We start from the raw sequence: 24084 nt of genomic DNA, 5'->3' as shown, positions 1-24084 counted from the left end.
TTGACACATCGATGTTTTAGATGATCTCCTAAACTGTCAATTTTGAGTATTGCGAGTATTTCCAAAGATTTTTTTTCCGATTTTTACTCCACGAGAAAAATGAGTTACGAGGGCTAAGATCGGGAGATTTTAATTTATGTTACAACTGGCGACGCATTGCAGACCCGATTCTGAGTTTACAACTATCAATGTTCAACTCCGTAGCTTTGCAATTTTGAACCCGATCCTGAAGAAAAAGGAACTCCTGAATCTAACCTTCGCGGAAAACTTAGAACTATCCCGCATTTGTGTTACATGGATCGGAAAACCACGAAAATCTCAGCGGTTAGCCCAACGATAAGTGGATTCTAACCCATTCTACCACTGATGAGGCTATTTTATGTTAGCTCTGTAGTCGGTGCGAGCCAGGAGCAGAACTTGTTCGACCAGCCAAACCTAGGATTCGAACGTGGGTCAACTCATTGGGAGGGGAGCGCTCTATCCCCTGAGCTGCGGCCTTATTTCATAACAGCAATAAGAGCACATGATTAAAAAAAAAGCACATACCTTGCATTTGGCAGCCAATTTTTATCTGAATCTCGCCAATGGCTCAACACTTATAATTTTATTTTCTTATAGCTCAATAATTTTCATCCTGAAATTATGTATTAGTACAATAGCGACTGTTAAAGTGTTTCTGAAGTTTTTGTTAAGTGTTCTTTTATTCTATATTTAAGATTCGAAATTTACACAGCGAAAAATCAGAAATTGAAATGAAAGGGTTTCTTATTTGGAGGAATAATTACATATACGGCTGTTCCAATCGCAGTAAAAAAAATATCATTATTTAAAGAACGAAAGTGTTTCATTACAGAGTTAAAGGGATTGCACCAGGTGTTGTGTTGATATCTGATGGATATGATACGAAGCCAGAATATAACAGACGTTATTCTCATTTGTTTGATTCATTTCGGTTAACATATTCTGCCAATTCCAATTCAAAAATAAATAACTGTAATGTAAAATAATTTTTGCCGCTTCGCAACAGATATATTTCAAAAAAAGAGGTGTGCTTTTTTTTTACTCTAATCTGGATTTTTTTTTTAAGAAAAATTTAGATTAGGTAGCATATTAAATATAAATGAAAAATATATGTGAATTGAATTTTTTTCTTTTCTCGTTGGAACAATTTTTGTTTTATAATAACAATGATTAAATAAAAAAGTACATAAATAAAAAAAAATTGCATTTTACATTTTAAATAATTATAGCAAATATAAAGTTATAATTTTAAATTAAAGAATTTAAAGTCGTTTTTAAACGAAGTTTAAAATATCATACTTCTTTCGTTTATTTCACATACAATAAAAACAAACAAAAATAGTTGGAAATCTTGAAGAAAAAATTTTTTTTATTCGTGTTAGATGCATACAATTATTTTATTTGCTTGATTTTATTTATTTTATTGATTTATTTGGTATCAAATAAATTAATAAAATGAATAAAATAAATATTTTTTTTTTTTTTTAGAAAATTAGTTTTTAATGACACACACATTTTATTTTTACCAGAATATTTAGCTTTTATTACTTCTGTACAATTATGAAAAATATTTTAATCATTCGGATACCAAATTAAAATAAGTTTTGTGCATCTAACACAAAAGAAAATAAAAGTTAACTTTTTTGCAAAACTAGGTCTCATCCATAGAGTTGATATAGTAGGTAGAGGAACCAAGTCCGCTTTATTCCTTCCGAAAAGACACGCCACAGATAGCAAGCAAAGAGTTACAATCACGTGATGGAAAGAGTGCAATACTTGGCGCAGTATCACAAATGTTGGCGCACTAAGTTTTTAAACAGCTTTATTTCGATATTACCGATGCGCAAATAATCGGAGCATTTGAAAGACAAGTTTTTAAACAGCTTTATTTCGATATTACCGATGCGCAAATAATCGGAGCATTTGAAAGAGAGAAAAAAAATATTTTCGTTAATCATATTTCTTTAATATTATTAAATGGGTTTTTAAAACATGAGGAGTTTTTTTTTCTCTTAACAAATAATTTTTAATTAAAGTACTGCCTTTATTTGAAAAAATTCAGTTGTTCTCGTCTGTACCCTTAACACTATTCCTTAAAATTTATTCATTATATAAAAATAAAAAACGATATTCTTCATCACTTATATTTATTACTATATTCAGAATTTTTTTTTTTAAATGTTTTTATTGCAAAGACCTATTTTAAAAAAAAAAATTACTAATATATATTGTAATAACTATTGTTATTTTTTTTAAAAAAAATAATAACTTCCATACAAAAATCAGGATTTTTTTTTAAATCTACCAGGGCTTAAAATGTGAATTTGAAAATGTTGCCCTTCTTTTTTAATGAAACACAAGTTCGTTTAAAAAATTAATTTAATCTTTACGTTTTAAAAGTTTTATCACTGTTAGATAAAACAAATTGTAAAATTAAACAGATTGTCTGAAAAAAGTTCGATGCTTAGAAATAACGTTAATGTTGCAACACTTGTATCATTTTTATTTATGCTCACCAAGAGACTGCTCTAGAGGTAATATCAAATTTCGGGAAAAATAGCTTCGGAGAAAATAAAACCCGTTTTTAGTAGAACAGATTAGTTAGAAAACATATTTTTGATTAAATTTAATTACGTTTAGAATTTTATTTATATATTGAATACATTAAATTATTTATACAATAAAGATTATTTACGTTATTAATTTAGAATTTTGACTTCTTTTTTTCCTGACACTTAAAATAGATATTTTCAAAAATAAACTGCTGTTGCATTTTAACTTAATACTCAACAATTTGTCTAAATATGAAATAAAATATTTATTCTAATATAAAAGTTTTCAGCTCCGAATAGAGAAAAATATAAGATTAAAAGCATTAAACTAATCAAAGAAAATAATAAAAGAGTTTAATTAGAAATTTTACTTTGTATTTCATGTACAATCTAATTCCATAAATTACTAGGAAGTTTAAATTGTACATACAAAGAGACTAGTAGAAAAGCTTTCGAAATTTAAACAAAAAATACTTAAATAAAAGAGAGAGCAATTAGAATTTTTACTTTGTACTAAATGTAGATTGAAACTAATGACGAACTTATAATTGAAATATTTTACTTTTATTTGTGATAGAAATTGCAATTTATGCAACTTTTTATGAGGTAAATTTATGCAACTATTATTTAATAATTTTTATACAGAAAACCAGTATCTTAAAAAGTAGCAGTTAAAAATATTTTACTTTACAAATAAAAGAACCATAATCATTTTATGGACATTAAGAAAATTACAATGCCCATCCATAAAAAATGTAATTTTCTTAAAAATAGTAAGTGCATTTAAAACTATATCTTTTAGCCAGCTGCAAATTAAATATATACAATCTAGATAAAGGTAAAAACAGTTGAAATTTTACAAGAAAGGTTCACGATGCTAAATCTTTGCACCACAGCCAGCTGTTAGCCTTGGCCGTCTGAGCAGTTTATTCCATACCAATGCATAACATGCGCTAATTTACTGCACTAATTTACTCCTATACAACTTATCCACTTCTATGTTATGTTTTCTAAATTTGTTGCACTAAATCAAACTAATTCTACGCTTTAATATACTAGTAAAATAAAGTATTTCCAATAAAGCAACTATTTTTAAATAAAAAGAAGATAAACAAGTACTTAATGATTATATTAAATATACCTTAATTTATTTTCTAAATAGTACATAATTTGTATTCATTTTATGTATAGTAACAGAATTATATAATTTTATTAAAAATTAACACTAAAACTACTATACACTATTTTATATTTAAATACTAAAAATATTTCATAGAATTTAATTATTCATCAAACATATAAAAATATACAAATAATTTGGTTTTTAAGCATTCCTATGTAATTTAAAAAACACAACTTCTTATCTACCATATTTTTTATTTAAATATATATATTTAAAGGAAACATTTTAGAACAAGATAAATATTGGGTTTTAGTAATCAAGAGGTAAAGATATACAAAATCTTCAGAATATACAGAAATGATATCGACATTTAAAGAGAACTAAAACAAAACCGAAAGTTTACTCAACTGTTCCTTGGCGCTACAGTATCTCGCCAAGGAAGCCAACAAAGCTTTGCAGCTATGTCAGCTAAAAATAGAATATATATTGAAATATACTTAAACATTATAAGTTTAAAGTTTAAGAAACAATAAAAACTTATGTTAAATGCAAAAAAAGTGAGCAAAAACGAGCGTAATTGATTATTAAAGCAAATAAAATATGATTATCAGAGCATGACTGAGTATCGGAAAAATTTTAAAATCAATTTTAAAATAGAAAAAGTGAAAAAAAATGTCGCCCTTTCTTGTAAAAAGTTATCGGATACTCCCTAGAAAACTTCTCCGTGCAGCAAAATGCTCAGGACATTTGTACCATTCTTATTTCTGAATTAAAAAGACAGACAGTTAATTGCATCAGAGGATCGCAATGCTAAACGAATGGACGGGAATCGAAGCGGTCTCAGTGAACGGCAAGTTTGGGCTACAGTCACGTGACTTTATCTTGTCCACGGGTCGGGGGTTATTCTACTCTCTCTACCCAGTATTTCAACTCTATGGTCTCATCAGCTTAAGAAATACCTAACAAAAGCTCTTTAAAAAAAATAAATAAATAAACGTTTGTGTTGGGAATACCAAACATTGTCTCATTACCTTTATATTTTATTCTATAACCGTCGTTGAACAGGCAAACGACTATTAATGTTCAACTCCGTAGCCTCGTAATTTTGAACCCAATCCAGAAGACAAGGGAACACGGTCTTGTGCAAGCCATAGGGTACATTGACAATGGATCCATTTATCCCTAACCTGGTGATCAATACCCAGTTCTCGTATTTGCATGAAAGGGGTTCGGAGAGCCATCATTTGCTCTGCTCTTCGGTAGGGTTCAATTCTGTCAACCACTTTGGTACTTTTTTGAGGAACGAGCTTAATGCTTACGTCTGCGAACGGAATCCTTTCATTTTTCTGCTTGAGTGCAACGTTTAAGGAATTCCCGTCTATATTCTTTGACTTTGGTCTCGGTAAGTTAAGGCCTTGGAATGTTTTTTTCTTGCTTCAACTCTAACCTTTGGGACAGTGTCAATCAGTTGGGACCCTTTTTATTTGTGATATTCACCTGAATTAGTATTGAAAAAGATGCAGTTTGAACTGTAGGTTAGAATTTCTGATTTTTAATTAGAACGAAAATATCGTTCAAATGATGAAATTCTCTTTTATTCACAACTCAAGAAGTATTTATGGGATCTCTTTGGTCCGTAGCTCAAAAATGAACTCACCAACTTAATGCACAGCAAAATTAAAAGTGAAAAAAAGAATTCTAAAAAAATTATTAAACAGCAGCGGTCGCCATAGCAACGCATGCAATGACGACGCATGCGCACTGTTTGATATTTCTCTTAAACACAGTTTAAAAGTAAGATGACGTCCAAATAAGATGCACAAGCCATCAAGCCCAAAACAAAACCCATCTTGCCAATGGGTAATAAAATGGTACAAAAAACATTAAAAATAGTTTTCTTGCATAAACATATTTATTCATAATAAGTTTTTTAAAAATCAATTAAGACTAATAGTGCATAAAAATAGGAAATTATGCTAAAATGAGGCTTGTGGGAATGATTCCAGAGCATTAGCTACCCAAAAGATAAGTCACAATAGCAAAATATATGCAGGATCTATATTTTTTTGTTTTCCTTGTCTTAATACAATTAAAAATTGCAATTCAGTTCAAATTATTTAAATTTTATGAACTTAACATAAAATGATGATTTTCATGAGATCAAACCAATTATGTTAATTAAAAGTATAAAATTATCAAATTTCGCACTTAGCTGGTGTGCCATTTGGCATTGTATAGAATTCCAAGAGTTTTATTTTTTCTAATTTTACCGGCAACGTATATGTAAAATAAAAATTATAGAAGTAGCAGAATGGCATAATATTTAAAACTTCTGCTCGATAAATTCACGATTTGTGTTTGTCTTCAACATATAACTCTCTTCTTTAATGACGAGGAAGTTATAAGAACAATTCTTTCATCAAAAAATGACAAAAAGCGATTATTATTTTCTTCCACTATTTTTATTGGCTATTTATCCTTTGCTCTCAGATATAGAAACTATTAATTATTTTCAAGAACGCAAATTCATTTCAACCCCTAAAAAAGTTCGAAATGTAAGAAATTTTTTTAATTCAGCGTGCTTCATAAATATTCAAAAGTTGCGATAAAAATCTCCTTCCATGCCTTCTAAAATATTTATGTTAGTGTTTTCTTCAGTAAAGCAGCGTTATTCAAAACTGATCAACGTCATACTATTATATTTCTGACGTAGTTAATTTGGTAATTACGTAAACACTATTTTAATAACAATTTATTTGATCTAAATTCCGTCATTTTATTGCCATTAGGGAAAACCGTAACAATTAACTTCTCCAATTCTCGCACTTCTAAATTCTAACTTTACGCTTCTAAATTCTAACACAGATAAGTCTTGAACTCACATGTTAATAAATTCTCTTTAATGAATCAACTCGTAAGTTTTATAAGTATTCATTATATTTATATCTTCATTTTTAATCAGTTTTAACTTCATTTTATTTTATTATTTTAAATACGTTGTTTGGTAATTACATAAAGACTTTTCGAATTACGTTTCATTTGATCTGAATTCCAAACGATTTATTGCCATTAGTGAAAACGATAACAACTAATTTAGTTTATGCACCGTTATGATATTTTCGCACTTCTGAATTTCTAACCCAGAAAAGTCATGGTTGATCAGCTGGAGAAAATTCACATGTTAATAAATTCTCTTTTAATGACGAACGTCGAAAGTTTTATAGCTCTTCCTAATATTCATAACTTCATTCATAATAAGTTATAAGTTATTTCATTTGTTTAGAAAGTTCTAATGAATAAATAAAGCGACAATAACTTATATGGAGACTAGTTAATGTTCGTATAAATATGGAGAAAATTAGGACAAGATGTTGTTTTGAAATTCAGAGAAAATAAATAATCATCAGTCAAAAGAAACTTGTAGTGAAATGCTTAAAGAAGTCAGACTAATCTAAATTTTAAAGAAATAATTTTCTTAGAAATCAGAAATCGATGTTATTGTACGACATACACATCGTAGCACGGGGACAGAAAATGTACAATTAATCTATTACCTAAGTAAACCTAATCAAAAAAAGTAAACCTAACCAATAACCTAAGTAACATAATTTAAATAATATTTTACATATTAATATTAATTAACTAAATTAATGTAAATTAAATTAATATTAATCAAATTAATATTAATTAAATTAATAATAATTAAATTAATTATTATTAATTTAATTAATTATTATTAATTTAATTAATATTAATTAAATTTATAATTCTGCGAAATTACATATGCTATTTAACCATTAATCCTTTCGACGCAGAAATTTTATTAGATACATTTTTCATATTTTTTTCATTATTTTGTATCAAATTAGGTCATAATAAGTCGAAAATGTTAAATTTGGGTAGGTTTTCAATAAATTATGGTTATGAAGTACATCATGAAACGCAATCTTCCAAACACGGCTCACTTCCAAACAATAATTTTTCAAACTTGTACTTATTTGCAGTTATTAGATCTAAGAGAAATAATTAACAAAATATCTTTAATTTGAAGAAAAAAAATCTAAATTTGCAAAACATTTTTAAATCTTTAATTTACGCAATAAATTATTGAAAAATTTTTGAATATGAATGAAAAAAAAAATTAAACTCTTTTTTTTGGATTTTATATTTTAGGACAAATATAATTCCGATAACTTAATAGATTCTTATAGTTACTATTAGACTGTTTTTATAATTAAAAGATACCAAAATGCTTTTTTGCTTGTAATTAGAGCGTTGGAAAAAACATATAAAAGGAGCACTGCTGTCACATCTGCATCAAAGGGTTAATGTCAAAGTAGCAATAGCATTTTTTTACAATATTTTGTAGATTATTATTAAAATTTTTAAAGTTACTAATGAAAATTTTTTTATTTGAAAAGTTAAAAAGTCCCTAAAAGTTAAAACATAATGTAATGTGTTAATGCAAAAGCATCTAAAATATAAAATGTCGCTGAATATAAAATTTGCATTGAAATCTTTTCAGAAGTAATTTATTTATTACAAGTCGGATTTTTAAGTAAAATATTATTAATTTTACAATGCATATTATTTTAAGTGACATTTTTGAATGGCATAAAATCATTTGAGTACTTGAAAAAGTTGAATAACCCATAAAAAACGTAGAAACATAATGCAAAATGTCACAAAGGTATCAAAATTTAAAATTTCTTTACAATTAAAAAAAAAATAAAGTATTGCAATCGATTAAAATATTTGTTGATTCTCAGTAAATTAATTAATAAATAATTCAATCAACTAACTTCTCGACATTATAAAAACCAACTTTTGAGTCAAATTTGAAAATAAGAATACCACATTATCATCCGAAGGTTTAATAAAATGTTGTCATTAATAAAATTTAAAAAAATGTTTAAGGAATATTTTGTGGAAAATTTATACCGAAAAACAAATTTCTGCGCACTTAAGAAAGGGCAACGACCCTAGGCATTCGATCAAAGTTGTCCACTAAGTACATACAACAGAGTTTAACACTTATTACTATTATTTTATTATGAATTAAATTGTTTGAAAGACAACTATTTGACTCAATTAAAATAAAGAATTTCAAATAAATTTATTAGGAAAATTTTAGTACAATAAAATTTAAATATTCTTTAGATAAAATCTAAGAATTATTTATACGAAATAATTTTTTTATTATCGAAGAATCTCCGTGTACATTTTACATAAAAATAAGTTTGAAATAAAGATTTGGTTCTTCTTAATAATCTTTTCACATTTTTTAAAAACAAAATTAAATTGTTTTATGCCGCCTTTACTGATAATACAACTTTGTTAAGGGGCATCTATTCTATGAGTTAGCATTAGACGTCGACACCCACTATACGTTCTAAAAATGAGTTTTTAGAACTGTCTCGGAAGTTCAGAAAATTTTTAAAACAGGATCCATTAGTTATAAGTTATTTTTTCTTCGTCTCGACTTAGTCAATAACTGATGATGTTGTGGTACGTTTTTCAAAAATTTCAAACAATTTTTTTGCTTTAAGATAGACTTAACAAGCAATAAATTTCTCAGGTTTCAGATCATTTAAGTCATTTTCTATTTTCAGCTAATAGCACGTTGTTTAGCTCCTTTTCTACTTTTAGTCATAAAATTTACCTCCCAAAAATCTGTTCATGACAACGCGAAGAACGCATTAAAATTATTCTCATGTGATATCAATTAACATGAACTGACAGTGTAATAACTGTCTATAAATACCGAAGACAAATCTTGAAAGTTTACAATCAAAATTTTTAAAACATGATCCATGAACTAAAATTTGTTGTCGTTTCGTCTCGACTTTGCCAATAATTGATGGTAGAATAATATGCAGGGGTCTGTTTAGAGGAAATTTGGGTTCGTCAACGAACCCTTCACAAAATATCTTTTCATGAAAACGGACCCTTCACAAAATATCTTTTCATAAAAACGGACCCTTCACAAAATAATTTATCTTTTAATTGGACCCTTCACAAATTTGTTTATCTTCATTATTGTTTTGTTAATCGAATAAACCCTTCCCAGGGGAGTGGGAGGGGGGAAGAAAGACAGATGTAAACGAACTAAGTTTTGTCTTCCTTTATTCGTCCGAAATGAATATTCTACGTTCAGCAGTATAGGCTAAATACCAAATATTTGTATGTTGCATCTCTAATTTAGTAGCAGTAATTGCTGTTTATTTTTTAAAATTAAGCTTTTTTTAATTATAATTTTACAGTGTTGAGCATAATCTTCCTTGAAGAAGTTTTTGTAATAGCAGGACCCTATTTGCACAAATTCACAAAAGCAGGACCCTAGTTGAAAGAATTTGACTTAACGTTTATTTTACATTTACAAATTACGCGTAATTTTTTCACAAATTTACAAAAACAGACCCCTGATAATATGTGTCATGAAATTATCGAACAATTCTGTTGCTTTAAAATAGACTTACAATACAAATAGTGGTTTTTAGATCATTTCACACTTTTCTAATAATTTTCATTTTATTGCACAGTTTTCTGATCATTTTCCATTTTTAGTCATAAAAAAATCTATTTGTATGTGACATTGTGTAAAGTGAAGGTGGATTAAAATAATTTTCATCCGTAATCTATAAATATGAACTGACAGTAACAACCGGCTAAAGAAGAAAGCAAATCTCGGGAGACATAATCTAAAATTTTCCATTGCGAGAGATAAACACGATCCATAAACTAAGAAGTGTTATCTTTTCGTCTCGACTTTATTAATAACTGGAGATGTGGTAATCTGTATCTTCCCAAAAGTTGATGCGTTCTAAGGGACAATGGCACTTGCACTAGTTTCGTGGATAATGTGTACACGATATTTATTTTAGGAGAAACATTCGAAAAGAGCTGTCTTTCAGAAAAGGCTGGCTATGAGCACCAGCCGGCGCCAGGTTTATCAAAGAGTAAAGGAGAAGGAATAATAATAATAATAAAAAAGGAAATAAATAAAAAGATGAGATGTGAAAAAAATCGCATTCAGACAGATATACGAGATCGAGTAGCCGTTTTCTTTTCCGTTCTATTGTGACCCCATAAAATTGGCATTAGCAGCGTTTGTGACAACTTCGTGAGAGAAAGAAATTGGAATTTTATACGAAGTCTCTTTCCACCTCGTTAGTCACTGGTGACAGTGGCGTCAACTATCGATTTTCGGACACACAAATTTTTTTTGACGTTTATTTTTTTATTTGATTCCCACCAACGTGATTGTTACGAGGACGTGGGATTGAAGTAGGTATGTTGGCGGTGAAAATCCTTTGAAATAACTGATTAAATTCGTATTGCTAAAAGAAACAGCAACGATTTTTTAATAATTTTTTGGGGGAAAACAATGATTAGAATTTTTAAAACTGCGGCCATCAAGAATCGAAAATTTAAAAACAAAAATCAAGCATAAACTTAAAAAGAAACATTGTAGAAAACATGTGTTGACTCGGCAATTAGATGATGATTATCATAGGAAGATGTCGGTTATCATAAAATTAGCTTTCGCAGTGTTTGTGATGAGTTCTTGAAATCTCTTTCCACTTGAAATCACAGTCTTAGTGACGTCAACTTCGATACTTTGAATAATTTTTTGACGTTTATTATTTCTTTTTCATTTTGTAAACATGATGGTAAGTATAACTAGCTAAATTCGAGTTGGGTTTGTGTGTGAGTCTCTTTTTAGTGGTTTGATATTTCGTTTTTTTTTTTGGACTCTTGATATTTTGACGTTTAATTTTACTCAATTAATTTATTTTGCGAAAACGTATTATCTAGTGTCAGGCTAGCACGAGAGAGGCTTTAAGTGAGGTTGAAAAACTGGCTTATTTCGCGAAGCAGTTGGAATGGTAGTCGCCAAACGGAAACTAGTTTGCAGTTTAACCAGAGCATCAAACCAAGGCATTATACTATTAGGCTAAAAATATCCGGATTCCGACCTAAAATATCCGGACTCCAACCTAAAGTATCGCGATGTACGGCCTAAAGTATGGAGGTAGTTTTCATGGTATAGCCTAGGTCTCTTAGTCCCTGTGGTTTTAAACATAAAGTCTAAGGTGTGTATGGACAATACTGCTTACCCAACTCCATGGCAATATTTCGGGCAAAGAATATGCATAGGGCAAGAAGGCTAGAATCCGTATTCATAATATAAACCAGTCCTCCAAGGTTTAGTCCCTGCATATAAAGAAAAAAACAACATTTAGGGGCACAAAAGCAAAAGTTTTTGAAGCGGGTTTTCATCCTTCCCTCCTCTCAATCACTACTGGGGTTGGGGAAAAGAAAAGTTTTCTCTTTTTATTTATTTGACATACGTTACTTACGTTATTTGACATTGATAAACGTTACTGTACTGTTAATAAAGATATTGCTTTGAGAATAGATTAATATCACCCATGTTGATTAAATCTGCTGACATATTTCGAGAAAGAAAGAAAGAATAAAATGGCAGTGCGAGTGATAGCATACCCAACCATACTTGTAGAATTGCCCAACAACCGGTTCACACGCGACGTACCTCCAGACTGTCACTTTGCTTCTTATGCGCATGCGCTGAAGCTTAGTACAGATGATGCCCTGTTAAATCTGCGTATGTTGCTCACCTGTAAGTTTTTTAGCATAGTATACCGAACCGAGCAGTTCCCCGCTTTAGTTACTTATTCTAAGAGCAGGACTTCTCCTTTCTAAACTGCTGTTTGTAGAAAATGCAACACCATGAAGGAATCATCAGAATCAAATGAAATTCGCATCAAATGTCAATTATAGGATATTATGCAAATTAATAAAGTTTCAGAGCCATCGCGCGTGCGTGGCGCGCGCAGCGCCCTCTGAATTGATGCTGAAAGCGTATAAATAAAGTGCTGTAGCGGGACGTTGAAAATAGTCTATGATTATTTGTTAGTGGCAAACGTTTAGTGAGACCTGAGTATGCCTCCACGACGGAAGAATAAGAAATTCAAGCAACTTACGGAGTTTGAACGAGGGAGGATAATCGGCCTTCGAGAAGGAGGATTTTCCTATCGCGCAATAGCAGCTCGTATGCAGCGGAACAGTTCCACAGTGATGCGAGTTTGGAAGCAGTGGACCGACGAGCACCGAACAACTCGAAAAACAGGCACTGGACGACAGAAGGTGACGTCAGAGCGCGATGATCGACACCTGCTCCGCATGGCGGTGAATGATCGCACAGCTTCCTCCAGGCAGCTGGCAGCACATTGGTCTACTGCTACAGGTGTACAATTGTCGGCTTCGTCAATTCGTCGTCTGCTGCGCCGTGGATTGCGTGCAAGGGTGCCATTATACAGGATTCCCCTCACGGCGGATCATCGACGGCTGCGTCGGCAGTGGGCTCTTGAGCACAGAGACTGGCGAGCTGATTGGCACCAAGTTGTCTTTTCAGATGAATCACGCTTCAATTTGTGGACCCATGATGGCCGTGTTCGTGTTAGACGTTATGCCGGTCAACGCTGCCTTCCTGAGTGTATTATTGAACGACATAGTGGTCGAACACCCGGAGTTATGGTCTGGGGTGCGATTTCGTATCATGGACGATCCAATTTGATACGAATTGAGGGTAATCTCAATAGCAACAGATACGTCCGTGAAGTGCTACAGCCCGAAGTCGTTCCCTTCCTTCAAGGCATCCCTGGAGCTATCTTTCAGCAGGATAATGCACGCCCACATGTTGCGCGGACTGTTAGAGACTTCTGTTCAGCACAACGTATGCAACTTCTTCCTTGGCCTGCTTATTCGCCGGATATGTCGCCTATTGAGCACGTGTGGGATATGGTTGGTCGGCGTCTCACTCGTGATCCGCGTCCTGCAGTTTCCAAAGACGAACTTTGGTTGCGCATACAAGCGATATGGAATTCTCTTCCTCAAGCAGATATTCAACATCTGTTTGACTCCATGCCACGTCGTATAGCAGCACTTATTGCAGCGCGTGGTGGCTGCACCAAATACTGATTTCGGACGCTTAATTTGTTTCTTTTGTTTTGAAAATTTCATCATTTATTTGTATCAGTACAAGTCGTTTCTGCATTAAATTTCATTTGATTCTGATGATTCTTTCATGGTGTTGCATTTTCTACAAACAGCAGTTTATATTCTTTGGTTTCGAGTTAAGCTCATTTCTCATCCAGCATGAAAACTGTTCTATTCACACGTCCATACTTGCGCAGCCATGCTTTGATTAAATGAGTGCTCAAAAACTGAACTGGTCCTCTAATATGCCTCATGACTAAAGTGACCACATTTTCATTGAGACAAAGCGGGACAAATGGGATGAAATGAGAATTACAATTTAGTTATATATATTTTATTGTATACATTCATATACTTGTACAAAAATGTATTTATTATTAATTATTGGCAACTATAAAAATATTTGTAAAAAATAATAATTTGAACATCATGATTTTTAATCAAATTAAATTTTTTATTTAAAAAAAATTATGATTTTCTTTCACGGTCATATTTTTGATCTGAGTGGATACTTAGCAATAGATTCGGATCATTTATTAAAATGTCGTGAAATATTTCACATGAATTGGTCAAATTATATTTTACACTTAAAATAGATTTTTAAAGTTTTAATGTTCAACTGCGTTTTTTCAGTTGTCCATACTTTATTGATACTGGAAAAAACACGTTCTGTTGCTACATTTGTTCCTGGAAGGGAGAGCGCGAATTCTACAATTTTCAAAATATTTTGATAAGGAATATTATTCTGTTTAAAATGAAGGAATAACTCGGTCCATTTTTTGTCTGTTTCCACATTTGCAGATAACCAACATTTAATTTTTTCATCTGTAACATTTCATATATTCAAATTATTCTTTTTTAAAATAGTACTTACTGAATCAAAAATTATTTGTGAAGTTTCACTCAGCAATGAAACAAAATCTAATATTCTATATTTAAGTCCTGTTTCTGGATCAAAAAATCTAACAATTGTGGGAAATAATTTTAAATCTTTGTGGTTGGAAGCATCAGAATTCATGGATATAAATGCGCATTTTTCTAATTCTTTCTGCAATTGTGAAAACGAATATGGTGAAAAAATATTACAAATAATTGCTTCGGTTTTTGTCCTTGCACATGCATATTTTTTGTCGTATAATGTTTTGATCATTTGCGACGTAGAATTCATTGATCTGAAACTTTGATTTCGAGATCAAGGTTTATGGTGTGGAAAGCAAATAGCCCTTCCGCTAATGCTAGCTGTTTTTCCGTGTTGCCAAAGCTAGCAGTGCGAAAAAACTGTTCCATTTCAGGCGAGGAAGCGGCATTATTCAAAAATCTTTTGTGCCTCTTTGTCGCTAGATGCTTAGTAATATCGTTTTTTTCACCATGTGAGACCAAAAATTCAGCATTGAATTTATCACACCGTACCATATAGTCTAATTTGGTTTTTTTAATAAATTGAAATTCTCTACTTAGCTCTTCATTAAATTTGCATTCTCTTTTTTTACTCATCTTTTATTCTGTGGGTAAATACTAGAAATGAATAAAAAATGTACAACAAAGGCTAAAAAAGAGTATTAAATTTTGCATTATTGACCGTTACGTTGTGGCGACTATTGCTCTACCACTATCTTCATCAATCAAATAATGAGTCAAACCGAGCGTCAAATTGAAAACAACAAACTGCACTGTCTGCACTTATCTGAATTAAGCCGAGACGTAACGACAATGATCGAACACCACCGAGTAAATCTAACTCGGTACATTGTTAATTTAGTTTACTCTGCATGCATTTTACGTGCTTTTTTTTAATGTATTTTTTATTTCTTTATATTCATCATAATACTTAATAAATAATAGGTAATATATTTTTACAGTACATTTAAAATAAGAAATGCAGATATTTTCTAAAAAGCGGGACATTTTTAAAAATCGGCGGGACGCGGGACAGTCCACTAAAAAGCGGGACTGTCCCGCCAAAATCGGGACGTGTGGTCACTTTACTCATGACATCCCGAGTCTGTACTAGTAGGTCTTCGGATAAATTTTGCTATGTAGTGTATCTTCAACTGAAAATAAATAGCCCAGTCTGTTACCATCACAACTGCCGCCAACATGTCTAGTGCTGTGTTCTTATCTCGTGCCAGACAGATAGAAGAAGTAAATGCATTTAAACTGAGTTTGTATGTTGGCAACGTTAGTGATTACTTCCTGAGGAAATAAAGTTGAATTTTATGATCTCTTTTCAGCTCCTCAGTTTTAGTGGTGTGAATTATTGTTTCGTTAAATACTTGATGACGTATATATTTTACGAATACGTTTTTACGTTTATTATTTTTTTTTTGAATTGCATAAATGCAATAGTTTCGAGTAGGTAAATTCGAATATGGTTCGCGCCATGGATTCAGAAAAGTTTGGAATAACTCTTTGAAAAACGACATATAACGACGTCGTATTAGGGTATACATGCAGGACGAGGGGTACAATCAAATTTTTCTTCATTTAAAAGAATGTTATACTAATCCAATCAATTTTTTTTAATCTTTAAAATTATATGTTCCAAAGGGAAATTCCATTCTTAATTCCATTGTGTCCCTAACAAACATTTTACTTTACCCAGACGAAGACGCTATATTTTGATTAATTTTATTATCCAATATTTTATTTTTGCTTACGAGTGATTTCATTTCTTTTTTCAACTTATTTTTTAGTCGATTCTACTTTATTCCATTCTACTTTTTTGCTTGAAATCGTTTTCCTATGTGGCTCTTTAGTATCGTTGAGTTTAAAGCGTCTACTTTTAAATCCCTTAAAAGAATGTAAAATTGCATTTTACTCCTTGTAATTCTTTGTATATTTTGAGAATGTATTTCTTTCAAAAAAAAAACTTCAAAATTATTTCTATTCATTAATTTTTACTTGTTGTTATTGACCAAAAATTTAGTTCAGTTATGCCTCTATCACACGAGAGAAAAATATGTGCAACTGCAAGTGTAACTGCAAGTGTAAGTGCAACTGTAAGTGAAATTCCTCCGTTCGGAGTTGCCGAAAGGGTTGCTTAATTGCCTGAACGGTTGCATGAAATTGGGTTACCATATTTTGTTATTTATCTTTACTTTTGGCTCATATTTAATTTTATCATATGATTCTATTATATCATAGTTTCTCAACGATGTTCGTAAAGATGCTGTAGAATATTGATTGATTTTGATTTAATTTTTTACATTTGTATTTGTGTTAAGTCTTTTCTTCAGCAGGAAATTAAAATTCTGAGAACTTTATTTCCCCATTAGTGAAGTAGCATAGTATAAAAAGGATTATGATTTCTACCTCATAATATAAAATGATATTAAGATATCAATGAATTTCATGTTGTGTCCCTAAAAGGATAAGGGGGTGAAATGGGGATGGACTTAAATACTATCTAGAATTTTGACGATTTTTTTTTATCTTGATTTGAGTGACTAAGGTATAAAACATGGTGCGTAGCGTTTTTAAAAAGTGCTTAATGGTGCTTATTTTTGATTTTCATTTTTTAAAGGCCCTTAAAGGTGCTTTTCTTAATAAGTGTTTTTAAAAAGTGCCTTTTTTTCCTTTTTCGAAAAAGAGATTTATGAAAAGGAATGCCGATTTTCGCCACATATTATGTAAAAACGTACTTTTCACATTTTTCTATTTCACGTTTTCAGAATTCATTCGTCCCGCACTGGACTGATCGTTAAGACACGGCTCCCAGCAGATCACCGAAGTCAAGCATCACTGGCTATGGTCAGTGTGCGGGTGGGTGACCACTTGGATCAGGCTGCGTAGGGACCGAGGGTGTGCGGTATGGGTCCTCGTTAAACTGTGCTACCGCAAAGTGCTCAACTTCGCTCGCAGGTCGTCGGGCTACCGAGGCGGGGGTGCCATCCCCTCCGCAGAGGATCAAAATTGTGATGGCATGTCTTCGGATCATCCTCCGGGATGTTTCCCAGACCGTCGCCAATAGCCCATTGTGCAGCTCTAGTGCGACGTAAATTAACAACAACAGCAGAATTCATTCAACCATGATCAATTTCAGCGTACCGTCAGTCCATAGCGTATGAAAACGCCAATCATTTTACAGGTTTGGTGAAATACTTGCGAGTCCGCATGTGCGTCTAGTGAGCTGGGTTCGGTGAGATTCTTGCTCTCTCATGCTGTATTTTGCAAGATATTCTCAATTTCAGGCTTTATTTTCCACCCTCTGAAATCGAACCGAAAAATCTCTTGATCATTTTTTTAATGGCTAATATGATCAAGAAAACAGTTCTTTGTCAAATTCTAGTTATTTTATCATGATCATGTAAAGTCTGAGAATTATTTTGCATTTTGTCAATTTACCTAGAGCTTTAAAATATTTTTTGAGTGCCTAAAATGTTCTTAAAAGTTGCTTATTTTTTGTTGAAAGATTTGGCTCCGCACCCTGTAAAAGCATAGTTTATTTATATATATTTACTATGTAACATGCTAGCTAGGCAAGTGCGGTATCATTATCTATGTAAACACTAAATCGAAGGAGAATAAAAACAAGCTGTCTGATTTAATAGTTTAACAATTCGAAAATTTATAAAAAGTTTAATGTGTAGAAAGGACAATTTTATGACTTATACCACTTTATGCAACTGACATTGCTATCTAATCAAGTAAGGCATTTCTTCAAATTTATTTTTTAAGCTTAATTCAAAAACATAGTCCTTTGAAATAATTCTGTAGAAGAAATGATGGTTTAATGTATGAAATATAAATTTTTGAATTACCTTTCACTCATAAAATATTTATAACATCAAAACTATTAGATCTATCAAATCAATTCTATTTTTTAAATTCAGTCTAAAAAATACATAATAAATAATGTCAGACTTGTCTATACTACAATGTCTTAGAATTTTATTTTCATCAAATTAATTTGCATTACATGAAGGGATCATCAATTTTATTCATTTACACATTGCATATCAGGAATATCACTTTTATGAAAATTATTTTTTCCACTTTCTTAGTAAAATTGCTTTTTAAATATAAGAGGATTTTCAATGTCATACTTACATTTTATTATTGTAAAATTTATATCATTCATTATTGGTATAAGAAAATTTAATTAAAAATTATAGGATTTATTTTGGGACAAATTTATTGTAATATACAGTATATAAATTAAAATTTATTTATAACTATAAAAAAAAAACAATATTTTATTAAGAACATACTTTTAATGTATCATATTATTTTGTTATAGCCCTTTACGTGTTTTGTTTTGCATTTTAAATAATACAAGAATCAATTTAAAAAATAAAACATTTATTGTCAAGTGAAACATTTAGAACATTATTCATTTTTATTTCTTATTTTTTAATTTCTTCCATAAAAACAGTATTACATCTCTTTCCTTCTTTACCAGATAAACCTTACAGGATTATACGAAATATCTGAAATAAAAGAAAGAAATCACTTTCATGATAAAATTTTACCAACACATTATTAGAATAAGGAAGATTAAATGCCATTAATTTGAAATCATTTAAGTCCTTAGGTATCCCTTTTAAACTTATTTTAAGTTTGACAGATATTTTGATTATAGTTCTAAGATTATTCTATTCACTAATGAAAGATGGCAGGTGTGTTTAGTTTTGTAGTTCTTATGTTTGGATTGAAATTTGTTTCAAGAAAAATAAATTGTATTTATAAACGAAGACTCTTAAAAATGTAAGTATATTGAAAAATTAGTAAGGTACACTTACATACTTACTGTCATTATAGAAAAGCTAAGTATCAAGAGATAAATGTGAAGTATAAATAAAAAGTAAAGTATCATTAGTTAACTTTGAATAATTATAAACAAAATATTATGCAAATCATCATACACAAAAAAAAAATAAAAAAAATAGAAGGGATGAATGTAGAAACAGACAAGGAGATTGGGAATTTGCATTTTTAATAATTACTTTTTATATATAATATACTACCTTTCTTGTAATACTTTTCAATAATTACTGGAAAATGGGGTAACTTTGTGAGAAACAAGGTAAATATTTACCACACATATTTTCTAACTTATTTTAAAATGAGATTTTCAAAAATTAAAAGAATTCTTAGGGAAGAATAAAATAATTATTTCACTAATAATTATAAAACTTTCAAATAATCGGACACATGCTTTTACAATCAGCAGAAAAAAAGATTAAAATTTAAAAATAAAGAAATATAATCATTATTATATTTTATGTTATAATACTGAAACAAAGTTTGGCGAGTTGCTTGGCGAATATTTCAAAGTAAAGCTTTTCGCCAGTATAATTCTTTACATATATAAAAATAGAAATTATTTCTATTTAAAGTAATTAAAACTTTGATCGGAACAAATTATAATAAGTTTTAATTTTATTAGCTTAAAATAAATAAATATTTTAAAAGAAAATTTATCGCAAAAATAATGTACTATACTTACCGATACTAAAATCGTGTGCAGGTTCCTGTTATGGTAGTGCATCAACTGCATTGAGATGGTCATCTCATAGTGCGAAAGTATTTTTAATGCTTTCATTTTAAAGGAAATGTTATTATTAAACTAAAAACTTGTTCCGTCTCATCTATAAAAAAATTTCATCCGATCATCCTCTTCCTAACGTCGCCGCCATTTTTATTTACATTTGTATATGTCATCACATAAAATTGAAACGTCATAAAAAGCAAACGATCTGATTGGTTCATGAAAGAAATTGCCTGAACGGTTGCAGATATTTCGTGCAACCGTAATTTCTATATCACACGAGCGTTTTTTGGAGAAATTTCACTTACAGTTGCACTTACACTTGCAGTTACACTTGCAGTTGCACATATTTTCTCTCGTGTGATATAGCCATTAGCCGCAGCTGCGAATAAGAATAATACTTCTAAAACAAAAATTACCAATTTCTGGGAATTGATGCTGGTCTTTCTTTTTCCTTTCATCAGATTGCATTGTTGCAAAGAACTTTTACTTATTATGAATTAAAAAATAAGTAAATGGAAGTAAAAAAAATGATAATTTAACATCCACCTTCAAGTCACGTACAAAGCTGACGTCTTAATGTTCGTGTCGTTTATTAGTTTATCTAGTTAATGTAATTTAATTTCTTTTTGAAGGAGACATCATTAGAGTCGGAAACATATCAGGTCCTCAGCTATCAGCGCCTTCTATCGTCCGATTTTTCAAACCACTTTTGCAAAGCAGAAAAAAGTGAAGAAAAAAAATAACGTGACTGATAAGTCATCAAAAATGATGGAACGCACAAGCTGTTCGTAATGAGCGACGGAAGCGTAAATAACAGGGTGAAGCAGCAATTCTTTTGGAGCAAATTACGAATTATGGGGCGATTTATGTTTTTCCTATTTACACGCGCTTATGTCATCACGCATCTTGGCTAATAGCGAATAATGGTCGCTAGTTTTCTATAATGGATGCCTTAAGAAGCGAGAAGCTACCATATGTAAATAAAACAACCTCCTGTCTTCTCTAAAAAAAATGACGAAATAATACACGCAAATAATTGCTCTGGGAAAGAAGTTTGATTTTGAAAAAAAGGTTGTTACCGATTTAATGAGCTAGCGTTTAAAGAAACTACTTTACCTCCAGGGAGATTTTTTTGAAATAGATCTTTTTTTAATCATTTATTAAATTGTAATTGTAAGCTTAAAAAGAAAGGGCTTTCATCTGGATTCATGTTTTTGAATCTAGCTCAAATTCGATAAAGTTTTCTGCCCCTACAGTCACACTGCCCAACAGTTAGTATGTCAAGACGTCAACGCCACTTCCAATTTTATAAGGCATATTCTATCTTTATCCATTTTTACGTAACTACATGCTTATAATTCTGTTGTATGTCCACGTGCCCAGTTTATTTCTTAGTTCGTCGGTCTAACTTTGCATTAAATGAACCCATTGACCTAAAATGACTTCTTATGTAAACTATATTTCCATAGCCCTCATTCAAACGTAGACCGTAGTTCAAACATGGATCTATGGCGTTCTTGCAAATAAACCGATTCTTGAGGTCGTTTCTCCACTATCCATTGAGCAAATCGGTTAAATTTGGATAAGTTTGACCCTAAAAGAGCTGGAATAATAATTTGAAGACATAAATGGAGCGTTATAAATTGAGTTTTTTCCTTCTATTTTGCTTTAAAGTGGATGTGGTTATCCGTACTAAAATATGACCAAAAGCGTTGTTTATCTTTGACGAGTATAGCATTTTGAATATGCATGAATGATAGGATGTAAACATATGCTTCGTTGACGGGACGTCTGAGTATTTGTCTGGTCTATCGATGCCGGGTAGTCGGGCTAAAACTGTCAATGAAGATTCACAGACGTTTGGCCTGTGCGAATTCGCTGAAATTAATGCGATGATCTCCTTATACAAAGGCTCCACGCAGAGATATATAAATTATAATAACATAGCAAAGGATAGGAGGACGATTATGTTAACCAGCGACATTAAGCCTATCTGCTTCGGATGACTCAGTGTCTAAAGCTTTCGTTTAAAGCAAGCGTCGTTTAAAAATGAGTTGGATGACACAGGAATTCATCAAACTTTTGTTGTGTTTATAAAATCTTGAACGATTGACCGGTCACTGAAATTTTCTATGCCAGCTTCACTGTTTTCTGGCCTTGAAAGAATAAATATTTGGTCTCCTATGGTTGCCTTTTAAACCTCAACAAATTGTTTAGAATTGCACATAGCATCTAAATTAGTTATGTAAATAGAGCAAATAAACACTTCGTTAATGCATTTATTGGTTAGAATTTATTTTCTTACATAAGATTATACTTAAACATAATAGTTCCAACAAACACTTCTTCTAAGTTAGCGAAAACCCTATAATCTACTATGACCTCGTAACATTTCACATCTAAATTTTTATTTGCCCCAGTCATTTTTAATGTACTGTATAATTTTTTAATGAAAATAAAATTTAAAAAGCTTAAAAAATTATCTGAGGTTGATACAAATTAACTTCAACCATTGGCCGTTAGTTCTAAATCCCGCCGGTATGATTTAGTATCCCACATGAGGTACAATTTAGGCAAATGCAAAGCCTTTTACAAATCTAAATCAACATTTAGCTAGTAAAGAAACTAGTAGAACATAATAAAACATGTTGATTAACAATTATATGACGTTCATATTTTTTAGTATGTTGAAAAAATTGAAAGAAGAACGCATTGTTTATTTCATTATTTATTTGTTCTTTGATGTATTATTTCAAAAAATGTTCTCCATCCCTGGTTTAAAAATTATTTTATCGAATAGAGTAGAGAAAAATCAAAAAACCTTTCTTTGGTGTAACTTTTCATTTATCTTATTGATTTGAAAGAAAACAATGAATCTTTTTTATTGTTTAATGGGATTGTGTACCCTGTACCGTCTCTTCATGCTTTCCTTTTTTTCTATTCAACTTCTTCTTCTTTTTTATTCTATGCACCAATTTTTTTAAACCTATTAACCAATTTTAAAGTGTACACAAATATTTTATGATTTTTAATAATTGCTAACTGGCGAATAATGCGTGTGATCCCAGGGAGGTTCAGTAATTATGATGTAACTTCCAAAAATGCAGATCCAGGTTCAAATTCCATTCAAATTCTGCTGCCGCCTAACATCGTAAACAGTGCCGACACAAAATATTTAAATTTCTTAGTTAAAAGTTTAATTGTTATTAAAGAAAGTTTACTTGGTATTCCTTTCCATACAATACAAAATTGAGTTACTAACCAGGGAGCATTTACATTACACTTTTTCTGATTGGCCTAGACGCGCGTACGAATGTTTAGAAACTTAGAATGTTAGAATGTAAGAATGTAACACGAACTAATCGTTCAGGCGTGAACCGCATTTATGTGCGATCGCATGTAGTGAGAATGTTCCAATGCAGTTCACGATAGCATGTTCCACCATGTTTTATTCTAGATACCTTCCTTTAGTTTATTTATTTTATTACTTATTTTTTTTTACCATTATTGAATATTTGAACCACATAGCAGATGTGGAGATCTCGGAAATTTCTTTCTTTTTTTTAAACACTGGAATCGGACAGCTGATTCATATAAGATTTGCGGCGATTTGTTTTTAACTCAAGGGCCTTAGAATTTTGTAGCAAATCAAAGCGAAAAATCAAGTTTAAGGAGTCGAGGTGGAATTTCAGTTAGAATGAATCTATAGTTGCGTAGCATGGAATCTTCAGAATCCTCTCTCGGTTTGCCCAACAATAGAGAGATTTTAATCCGTGATTAGTGCTAGCCGTTAGCAGTACCTGGATCCGAGCCTGTGTCACTTCATTCGAAGGGGAGTGCTTCACCTAATACGGGATCCTAATTAACAAGAA

The 24084-nt window shown here is 30.9% G+C and overlaps 1 protein-coding gene and 1 long non-coding RNA gene across 6 annotated transcripts in view; both read right to left on the bottom strand.

Annotated features, from left to right (window-relative positions):
* LOC107454168 (uncharacterized) overlaps positions 1 to 24084 on the bottom strand; it is a 100259-nt gene that overhangs the window by 25816 nt on the left and 50359 nt on the right. For 2 of the 5 annotated variants that reach the window (XM_071180891.2, XM_043052946.3), the window contains exon 1: positions 547 to 568. The exons of 1 other annotated variant lie outside the window; for it this stretch is intronic. In XM_071180891.2, coding sequence (XP_071036992.2) covers positions 547 to 553 — 7 coding nt within the window. In that variant the 5' untranslated portion in view covers positions 554 to 568. Of the gene's footprint in view, positions 1 to 546; positions 569 to 11816; positions 11909 to 24084 lie in introns of those variants that run through there. 2 more of the 5 variants (XM_087159494.1, XM_087159495.1) reach the window with 2 other exon arrangements.
* On the bottom strand, positions 19004 to 20575 carry LOC147813886 (uncharacterized). Its single transcript, XR_015432277.1, has 2 exons — positions 20168 to 20575; positions 19004 to 19148 (listed from the first exon to the last, which is right to left on the bottom strand). It is a non-coding gene; the product is annotated as an uncharacterized LOC147813886 (long non-coding RNA).

This window comes from Parasteatoda tepidariorum, chromosome 3 (assembly GCF_982258835.1).
Source record: "Parasteatoda tepidariorum strain Cologne lab strain chromosome 3, Ptep-v5.0, whole genome shotgun sequence".
NCBI lineage: Eukaryota > Metazoa > Arthropoda > Arachnida > Araneae > Theridiidae > Parasteatoda > Parasteatoda tepidariorum.
Note: the sequence above shows the minus strand (reverse complement) of the source record. Positions and strands in the feature narration are given on the sequence as shown.